Genomic DNA, 10,508 nt, shown 5'->3' with positions numbered 1-10,508 from the left:
CCCCTTCAAAATGTTTGCCAGGTTGTCAACATCCTTTTTGATCGGAGCCAAGAAGATAGCCGCATCGTCCACATAGAGGGAGGTCCTCAACATGGCTCCCCGCCCCCTTATTCTATGTAGAAGACCCCTCCGAGTTGCCACATCTAAGATTTTTTGTAGTGGATCAATGGCGATGATGAATAGGAGCGGGGACACGGGGTCTCCCTGCCGAAGGCCCTGTCCATGCTTGATGGGGCTGCCGGCAATGCCATTGAGGACGATCCTCGAGGAAGAGGTGCTAAGGAGGGCTGCGATCCAATCCCTAAATTTTCTCGGAAATCCTCGCCTTTGGAGCAGATCAAGCAAGTATTCCCACTTAACGGAGTCGAAGGCCTTCCGAATATCAAGCTTGAAAAGGAGTGAGGGGGTCTTCCTCGCATGGAGGCGTCGAGCAAGATTGCGAACATACAGAAAATTGTCGTGGATGCTTCTTGTTTTGATGAAGGCGCTTTGGGCGTTGGAGACGAGATTTTTCATATGGGGGCCAAGTCTCAAGGCGAGCACTTTCGCAATAATCTTCGCGATCGCATGGATGAGGTTAATGGGTCTATAGTCGGTGATTCCCTCCGCCCCATCCTTTTTAGGCAAGAGGACCACATTTGCGGAGTTGAGCCACTAGAGATTTGATGTTTGCAGGGAGTCGAAATGTGAAATGACCGTCATTAGGTCGGTTTTGATAATGCCCCAACATTTCTTGAAGAAGAGGCCTGTGAAGCCATCCGGCCCCGGCGCCTTGTCGTTAGGCATGTCATTGATCGCTTCAAGAACCTCACACTCGGCCATTGGAGCGCCAACGCCATGCAAGTCAAGTGGTTCCAAATTAAGCTCCTCCCAATTGAAATCTTTGCGACTACGGGGGCCTCTCTTCATGACCTTGGAGAAGTGCTCGCGGATTAGCTTTTCTTTGGCGCCGTGCTCGGTGACCCACCCATGCGCATTCTTGATCCTATGAATATGATTTTTCCTCCTCCTTGCATTAACTCGGCGGTGAAAGAATTTGGTATTTGCATCACCTTCTTTAAAATTGGAAATTCTTGCACATTGCTTCTTACGCGATCTTTTTAGCACGGCCAAGGCAATGACCTTCTCTTGAGCCTAGCCCGGAGCTCAAGTTCGTCGGCGGAGAGGAGTCTAAATACGGTAGGTTAACAAGTTAAGGTGGTAATATCTGACATTAGTAAAACGAAGTTAGAAGGAAATTTCGTGTATGCTCTAAAAATACCGTACATGTTATGATGCTATTCCAGGCAAGCATTCCACACGGATTAGTTTGAAGAACCAGTCGTAATGCTTCATGACTCCAAGCGGTTTTTTACAACAGTCGGTTGAGGTCAGATTTATCGGTTCTGGAATCACCTCTGACAATAAGTAATTGCTCCAGTTGATTGGAGATGGTAGATTAATCTGTGAAGGAATACTTCCAGAAACCGCCTCCAAAGTTGTTTATGTAATAGTGACAATTGGGTGAAATAACTTATAGATGTCTCAACACTTGGGCCACAATTTTCATAACTTTGAAAGTCTTGCTTTTCTTTAAGTTCACCCTGTAGATAAGAATGACGCACATATCGTGCATGGGAGTATTTTCGATTATGTTATTTGAAGTAACGATAGTACAGCTCATCGTTTCAAACAAAAAACAGAATCGGTTATGAGATCACCGTATTATGTTGCCTGGAGAAAAAAAATGTACATAACCATGAAGAATAAGAGTTAGGTAATATTAAAACTGGATTTGCCAACTATCAGAAGTTAGTAAAATGCCATTAGGTTTAAAGCATTAATATCATTGGTCATTATATGAGTTTCGTAGAAAGAAACTCAAATATAAAGTGCTGCGGTGCACATCTTTAAATGTTGTCTCGACAAAAAAAAAAGAGAAACACATCTAACCATGAGGAATAAGAGTTAGGTAATACATATTAAAACAGGATTTGCCCAGCTAACAAAAGTTAGTAAAATGCCAATAAATTTAAAACAATAATATCATTGTACGTTACGTGAGTTTTGTGTTAAGAAACTCAAATATAAAGTGTTGTGGTGCGTATGTTTAGCAAAATTGTATATATTCATTGTTTTCCACCAACAAAAAATTACCAGTTCAGGAATGGTGTTTCTTTTTAGTGCTAATCAGTGACGGAGCTACGGCTGGGCGAAACCAGGCCATGGCCCGCCCAGCCGCACAAAATTTCAGTCAAGATTAGGGTACAATCTGGCTGTAAGAGCAAAATTTTAATGGCCCTTCTTATTCCAATCCGTTTTGGCCCGCCCACACAAATGACTGTAGCTCTGTCACTGATGCTAATGCCAATGCATTTTGTTTGTTACATATATTTCTTCTAATGTCAATGCTATTCAACACACTCTGTTTCTCCTGTCAATGACATGCAAGAAGTGAGGGGATCATACCATAGGGCCCTATTTCGACTACATCCGCCAGACATGAAGAGTTGGAGAGCAACGAGAGCGTAAATGCGTGCAAGGTGGGGCGGGATGGGTTAGAACGAAGATTGGAGTTAGGAAGCTATTGCGGCTTAAGAAGAAGTGGTGGTGGTGATGGTAGTAGTCGTCGTCGTCGTCATCATGCGAGGACGACAAGAAAGTTTAACAACTCATACCGGATTGTGTTTTAATAACAAATGTAGATAAACCTTTAATTAAGTTTAAACTCATCACTCGTGCGGTATGTGGTACAACATGGACCCTCTTTCGAGGGTGATATACAACATCAATCTTGTACCTCAGTACAAGTTTATTACAGCATCTGATCGAGAAGCCTTGATCCGATCAGACCAAACCAAACCATAAACAAAACAAGAGGATCGTAGTACCATGCGTGGTCACACAAGGCTTGCCCACGTCGGGCGCCATTGCAACCTCCGTAAAACGTTAAGCTAGCTACGTGCCGCATTTTGCATGTCTAAACCTTCCCAAACAATCGCATGCATAAACGCACCATGCCATGCATGCATGCGATCGAAAAAAGTGTGTACGTAGCAAATGTACGTACGGCTCACTTGACCGACCGTAGTGACCGACTTAGCTGGCGGCGTGGACCAGCGGAGACTGGGGAGACAGCAGCGCGGCCATGGGGCTGGAGAGCGCGTGGTACTGCGAAGCCATGGCGCCGTGGCGCTGGAGGCTGAGGTGGAGGTGGCCCCTGGCGGCCCAGCGCTGGGCTTTGGCCTTCTGCTGCTGGTGCTGGCGCACGAAGTCCCGGATCCGGTTCAGCGCCACCCCCATGGTCTCGTCGTCCATGTTGGCGTGGCAGACGCGGAACCACCCGGGCTCGCGGCAGTGAAACGACGTCCCCGGCGACACGTTGAGCTTCACCTTGCGGATGATGACCCGCCACAGCTCCAGCTCCGCCTCCGCCGTCTTCTCCCGGAGCATGCCCCGCAGGTCCATCCACGAGAAGAGCCCGGCGTTGCCGCCCAGGCACCCGATGCCGACCTCGCGTAGCCCCGACGTGAACAGCTCGTGCCGCGCCGCCAGCCGCCGCGCGCTCTCGCTCAGGAACCGGGCCATGAACTCCTCGTCCCCGAGCATCTTGGCCAGGAAGAGCTGCGTCTGCGAGGACACGAGGCCGAAGCTGGACATCTTGCGCGCGCAGGCCACGACGGCGTCGTTGTACGAGTAGACGATGCCGACGCGGAACCCCGGGAGGCCGAAGTCCTTGGAGAGGCTGTAGGCGATGTGGATGAGGTCCCGGTCGACGCCGGGGGCGTCGTGCTCGATCACCTCGGCGATGCTCACGTACTCCGGCTTGGCGAACACGGACCCCGCGTAGATCTCGTCGCAGATGAGGTGGACGCGGTGCTCCGTGGCGAAGGTGGCGAGCATGGCCAGCGTGGCCCGGTCCGCGGTCGTGCCCAGCGGGTTGGACGGGTTGGTGATGAGGATGCCCTTGACGCGGACGCCGTTGCTCCGCGCGCTCTCGTACGCGGCCACGACGGCCTCCCTGGTGATCCTGAAGTCGTTGGAGCTGTGGCACTCGATCGGCAGCAGCTTCACTCCTGACCTCCAGCAGCAGTCGCGGTCGAATCTGTGATCAGAAACGAAAGCACATACGTCAGGCCTGATGAAACAACTCGTTGCGTGCATGCATGCTTACGTTACCTTGTGTATCTTTACTCCTTTTGAATTTTATTATTGGTCATCAATTGACCGTGCATAGGTCAGAGACGTTAACATGCATCAACCAAAAAGTCACTAAAGACCAGACCGGCTGCTGTATATGCAGGCTAGGTTGCGCCATTCAACTTGAACTTGAAGACATGAAACCAAGAACTAGGATCCAACTTGGATTTGATTTTAACCACGGAGACTGAAAAGCTGTCCGCCTTTTCGTCTGGAAGGTTAGTTATTCCTCGTTGACACTAGATTAGTCTTGGGAGCCCAAAATGATTTTCCTGACAACTACTACGTACATGCTGTCTAAGTTTTGACCCGATTTTCCGGGTCTGTGATTGACTTGAACATGCACGAGAGGCGGACATGCACCGAATTCAGTTGCTGTCAAGGGGTTGACGAAGCGTACCCTGGGTAGTAAGGCGTGGGCACGAGGAAGGCCTCGCCGGGGTTGGCGAGGCAGAAGGCGAGCGTCTCCTGCGCGCCGGTGGCGCCGCCGCTCATCACGACGCGATCCGGGTCAAACCTGGCCTTCCACCCCCTCACCTGCCCCATGAACTGGGCCATCGCCTGCAACATCAGACACAATCGCATATTGGTTAGCAAAAATGGTCCGTCAGGGCGCTGCTCCGTCGCTTTCGCACTCGTCAGCAGCTATCTTATCATTAGTTTTGTCCAATGGAATCACCGGCTAGTTTGTCTTATTTTGTGTTGGTGCGTGCTGAGCTCACCTGTCTGAACTCCGGGAGGCCGTGGTAGTCCTGGAAATTGGCGATCCTCTTGAACTGCGAGGCGCCCTCCGCCGTGCAAATGGACGCCTCCGGGTGGGCCTTGCTCCACTCCTCGATCAGGTCCAGCGAGAGCTGCAGCACCGCCGATGATTAGCTCCATGCTTAATGGCGAAAGATGAACAGCAAATATTACTGCTGTGTTAAACAAGGGACAAGAGCACGCACTTGATTCTCGGCGAGGCCCATCTGGATGACGCCCCCGCGGTTGTCCTGCGGGTGGAAGGGGTTCATGTCGTACGCCTTCCACCCGTCGAAGTAGGACGAGTTCTCGCCGTGGCCGTCGCCGGCGGCCATCCTCGAGAGAAGCTCGGCGGATCTGCTTGCCATCTGCGCTCTCGGGTCTATGAGGGTCAGCTAGCTAAAGATCGATGGATGAGGTGAAACAGAGACAGACAAGAAGAGAGGCCAAGAATGTTCTGCGCTAATCTAGCTGATGAAGGTTCGTGGGCTTGAAAGGGAGATTGGTGAAGCTTCTTGAGCTTGAGCTGACGAGGGAGGGAGGGAGATGAATGGGTAAGCTGCTCCTTGATGCCTATTTATAGATTCTTAGCGGCTGGCGCTGCCCATGGCGCGGTAGACGGAGGTCAAGGGACAGCACTCTGCCTCGCGAGAGAAAAAAAAGGGACAGCGCTTTGGCATATACGCGCATGGTGGGGAAGAAACTTCCGTGAAAGGGAGAGCGGGTGGAGCCGAAGATGCAGCAGCTAGCTGGGCCAGATGGCGACCTCTCAGGCCTCGCCCGTCCTTCCTTCTACCACCCCCCGGCCCGGCCAGCTGACAATGGCGATAATCAATTGGCTAATTGATGAATATCTGCGATCCAAGGCGAGCGACGTGACTTGACGATGGACGTGCGGTCGTAATTTTTGAAGCTTGCGCAGCACTAACAGGCGAGCGTACCCATGTGGGTCTAGGAGAAAAAAACCGTCCCGTCGCCGGCGATTCGATCTGCGGCGTGCGGGCTCGCGACTTCGCCGGACGACGGATGGGGACGGCAGTATCGTCGGCTCGATGGGTTGAGTTGGTCAAAACGAGAGCTAGCGCAGCCGGCGCGAGCGCCATCGGCGGTTGGAGCTCGTGTCGGACGGGGCGGGGACGGAGCTCGTGTCGAGAAAGCAGCAGTTAATTTTGCCGTGGAAATGCTTGCAGGATTGAATTTGCCTAGAAACTGGTCTGCAATTTGGCCGCAACGATCAAACTACCCCTCCTCCTCCACGCTCTAGCGTAGTGTTAAAACTTTTATATTATGAGACGGAGAAAGTATCGTTTAATTTTCTACGTTTTGCCTGTACTTCTGATCGACCGTTTTTAACTCTTTTTGCGACAATATAAACTCGAAACAGATCGCACCGTCGCGTCCTGAATGGACTAATCCGGCTGCTAGCTTGTGTGCAAAAAAACTAAGTAAACTAAACTTGAGTGGTCGCACACCAACCGAACCGAATATATGTGCACGCACGGAGGCACACAACACAGCGCAGAGGCAGAGCCTTGGTCGTGTGGCGGTGCGCGCAGGTTTGTGTTGTTCCAATCAACGACAAAGTGATACTACGTTTTTGTCATATTTGTACTTCCGTGTGGCGGTGTCCATGATCTCCAAGAGTTGCGATGCAACTGCATCACCACCTTGTTTGGTGTACCGATTTTTCTCCTCGTCCGCCCCTCGCGGATGCAAGAAAGGAGTTTTGAGGCCGACAACTTGACATGGAAGTCACCGAGGTAGGTTCGATCTTTATTTTCACATGACATGAGTAGTCAACTGGCCAAAACAGCTTGATGGCTAAGCTCGTACTGTACGTGGTGGGTGCCCAAAGCAATTCGTGGCCAATTTGGGCACTACGGTGAGCACATTGTTTGCGCGCCAAGCCAGAAAAAGGTGCTAAACATTGTGATCGTGCAGAATACTGGCACCACGCATGTGCTGAGGCGGTGCTAGTACAAGGACATGCAAAAGCGAATCCAACAAGATCATTTTTTGGCAAGAAGGTCTATGTTATAAATCTACAGTGGGAGGCTCCATCTAAAAAGAATTACAGTGGCAGGCAGTACTTTTTTTTCGCGGGAAAAGTGGCAGGCAGTTCATAACTGTGAGAACGATCAAACACACCAGTAGACGCTCCACCCATGAGTCCATGACGAGTCGAAAATAAAATTAAATCGTGACAGTTTTCCCCACCTCGCGACGACTGACTTTTGGCAAGACTATTTCGCCCGTCTGCTACGGCTGTCTTAAATGTGGAGGTTTGACGAATTTTCTTGTCTGCCATACGTGGTCAAACACTAACTTAATGTTAGTCAATGGGGTTGACAACTCTCATGAAGTAACTACTACAACAACGATGCGGGCAATTGATTGGAAGAAACAAGAGCATAGGATGTTGCCATCGGACGAGATTTGCCTGAGCCCCGCGCGTGCGCCCATCCATGCTCCCGCGTACGTGGCTTGATTAGATTAGGAAGGAAAAAGAAAAAAGAACAACCGTAGGATGAAGTGAGAGCACGGATGGGGGCGGGGAGGGAGCAGGCAAGCCGAATCGCTGCAAATGAGATCCGGCTTGCCTGCTCCCTCCCCATGCTCCCATCCGTGCTCCCACTTCATCCTATAGCTGTTTTTCCCTTTCTAATCTAATCATCCCCTGATTTTAATGGGGTGGGTCCGGGCCTTATTTTGTTTCAATCAAATCAAGCCACGTATGCGGAAGCATGGATGGGAGCATGGAAAGAGAGCAGGCAAGTCTCGTCCCATTTGCAGTGGATCTAATACTCCCTCCGTCCAGGCTAGATATAGCATGACTAATAATATACGAACCCTTTTATGTGGCGAACATCGGTGGGAATCATGCCAGTAGCGAAGGACTTACATCGCAATTGATGTTCGCCGCCGATGGCAAGTTCAGTTGGCGAGCAAGGCAAATCCACTTTATTTTAGAAAATATGCCAAAATTTGGCGTGCTTGTAAACTAAAGTCATCATCATCGCCACATTATAACTTGCCATAAAAAACGTTCGATTTGCCACCCCCTCCGGCGAATGTTCATCAGTTAGAATTTTCATTATATATTCAAAAGTTCTTCCCCTTGCTACCATGCCGCTCTGTCATCGGCGATGGCCGCGGTGGCGCCAGGGGAGGGCCAACCCAACCTCGCCCCTCTACCGCTGCCATCAGCGATAGTTGTGGTGATCACGGGCCACTGCTCCCAAGGTGACTGACGGTGTCCTGGACTAGGGGGTGCTCATCACGTCGTCTCTCGATCAGTTAGATTGGGCCGAGGACCCCCATGGTCGTATACTCATGGGCCAGTTTGGGCAGCTGATGCATACACGAAGAAGATTCCACAAAACTTGGTGATCAAGACAAGGACTCCTCCCCACCGGCGTATTCGGCTAGGACTCTTGTTATCCTAGGCCTCTGATACATTATATAAACCGAGGCTAGGCTAGTCGATAGATAGGCTAGATCATCATGACATTACTCATCATACCTCTAGGGTTTAGACCACAACATATGATCTCGAGGTAGATCAACTCTTGTAACCCTATATTCATCAAGATCAATCAAGCAGGAAGTAGGGTATTACCTCGATAGAGAGGGCCCGAACCTGGGTAAACATTGTGTCCCCTGTCTACTGTTACCCATCGATCCATGACACACAGCTCGGGACCCCATACCCGAGATCTGCCGGTTTTGACACCGACAATGGTGCTTTCATTGGGAGTTCCGTTGTGTGATCGACAAAGGATCAATGGCTCGACTGCAGATCAACTGCGACGTCGGCTTCTTCGTCACCGGCTCGGCTGGTCACCTTGGCTTGACCGAGGACTGCACCCTACTTTCGATCGTCATGTTCGGATGAGGGCCTTCATCAACACCAACTCCGATCTCTGTCATGATCATGGAGGAATTATCCTCGGGGCTCGGGGGCTCAACATCAGCATTGCCCTCGGGCGACCGTGCTGTTTTTCCGGACATCGAACTTGTATCCGCTGCCACCACCTCCTCAAGCATCGCTTTGACGATTCCTTCAATGGAATTGTGCGTAATTAGGTCTACAACAACCATGTGAAATTTCGTCGAGTTCCGGCGGAGGAATCTCCGGCAATCTACGATATACCGGAGCCCTGTCAAATCTGGCCGGGAATCTGGATGAGTTTAGGGCGTGGTCTCCAGAGCCAAGATCGGAGGTCCTTTGGAAGATCCAACCGTTCATTTGCTGCGGAATTCCCATATCTACCACCCTTCAAAATTTCAGCTCGATCCGACCATCCAAACTCCGTAAACCTTTCGATTAGTGCATCACTTTTCAGATCTGTTTTCTGCGCGAGAACGAATCCAACCCGAGTTCATCTTTTATTATGAACGGGATTTTGGACATCCTTTTGAAGGAAGTTTTGTATGGGGTATTGTGTTTTCTTCCCAAACACATCCCACCAATTTTAAAGTCTTTTCAATATGATCTTCACCATCGCGCCGGTATCAAACCGGCCCGACAACGTTGCTCCACGGCTGCTGACCTGCGCTAGACACGTCGTCACTTTGTTGAGCCGAGCTCGACTTCTTCGGGTCATCATCTCAGCAAGCCGAACAAGAGTTCGACATCGCGAAGGATAAATCATCACCAACCTCGCTGCCCCACGGATTACACGGAGCGGTCACATCGGCATCGCCGCACGGTCAGTTCATCAAGCCGGCATTGACCATGTCACGACTTATGACCTGCATCGGCATGGCCACACCGTTGCTTCTTCGAACCGATGTCCATCACGCCGAACTACTTCAACACCTCGGCTGACATGGCAGCTGCAACATCTCCTTACCGACCGGCTTCGTCACCTCGTCTGGACTGGGGGCTTCGCCATCCCTTCTTCAACCTACTCCGCAGACTTCGGCATTGTCAGCCGACCAGCTTCGTCATGTTAGCTGGACCGAGGGCTTTGCCTCGGCGAGCCAACCCTTACCAGCATCGCCATGCCGTCGCTTCACCGTCCATCAGGCAATGGGTGTGCGGGTCGGTTCCTAATTTTGGGAGTCGCTTTTCTTCGGACTGCTACAACAAATAAACCAGGTGCTATCAATCCTAGCAATTTTTGCTTGTTGAGTTTATTTTTCTGAAGGAATTATTAGTCTGGTTTGTTCCATCATCTATACACATGTCTATCAAATGGCGACCACATTAACGACGGTCGCGTGGTGGTTCGGTCAGTTTCCGTACATAGTTTGGCGAACGCCACATCCGGAACTCGGACCGACCTATGGATTCAGGCTTTGCCATGCCTTTACCGTATCACGCCGATGCCCTGCATCGACATTGACTTCGGTGCCAGGCGACATATTTTTAAATAAATTATCTTGCGTAAATTAATTACGCGAGGATTTTTATATATTTATATTATTATTATTGGCCTGCACTATTTTACATGTGCAGGTAATCGACTTCGACTGCGTCATGTGGTCACTTCGGCAAGCTGACGCCGTAGTCCCAATTGGCATAAATTGGTTCGCGTGATCACCTTGTTGGTCGAATTGCCATACTGACATGCTCGGTTGCC

At 50.5% G+C, this 10,508-nt stretch overlaps 1 protein-coding gene across 1 annotated transcript; it reads right to left on the bottom strand.

Moving 5' to 3' along the window:
• Positions 1 to 2,691: 2,691 nt before the first annotated feature.
• On the bottom strand, positions 2,692 to 5,481 carry LOC123046237 (1-aminocyclopropane-1-carboxylate synthase). The gene is made up of 4 exons (XM_044469541.1): positions 5,127 to 5,481; positions 4,902 to 5,033; positions 4,580 to 4,740; positions 2,692 to 4,084 (listed from the first exon to the last, which is right to left on the bottom strand). The coding sequence occupies exons 1-4, from the start codon at positions 5,286 to 5,288 to the stop codon at positions 3,079 to 3,081; spliced, it is 1,461 nt and encodes a 486-aa protein (XP_044325476.1). The 5' UTR covers positions 5,289 to 5,481; the 3' UTR covers positions 2,692 to 3,078.
• Positions 5,482 to 10,508: the final 5,027 nt, after the last annotated feature.

The sequence above is a fragment of the Triticum aestivum genome, chromosome 2B, assembly GCF_018294505.1.
Source record: "Triticum aestivum cultivar Chinese Spring chromosome 2B, IWGSC CS RefSeq v2.1, whole genome shotgun sequence".
Lineage (NCBI taxonomy): Eukaryota > Viridiplantae > Streptophyta > Magnoliopsida > Poales > Poaceae > Triticum > Triticum aestivum.
Note: the sequence above shows the minus strand (reverse complement) of the source record. Positions and strands in the feature narration are given on the sequence as shown.

What these genes read in the sequence shown, in the direction of transcription:
- LOC123046237 (XM_044469541.1), bottom strand. Translation starts at nt 5,288, where the DNA reads ATGGCAAGCAGATCCGCCGAGCTTCTCTCGAGGATGGCCGCCGGCGAC. An exon ending in TGGGCCTCGCCGAGAATCAA is followed by an intron (nt 5,034 to 5,126) that starts GTGCGTGCTCTT and finishes GCGGTGCTGCAG; the next exon opens with CTCTCGCTGGACCTGATCGA. An exon ending in GCCTCCCGGAGTTCAGACAG is followed by an intron (nt 4,741 to 4,901) that starts GTGAGCTCAGCA and finishes CTGATGTTGCAG; the next exon opens with GCGATGGCCCAGTTCATGGG.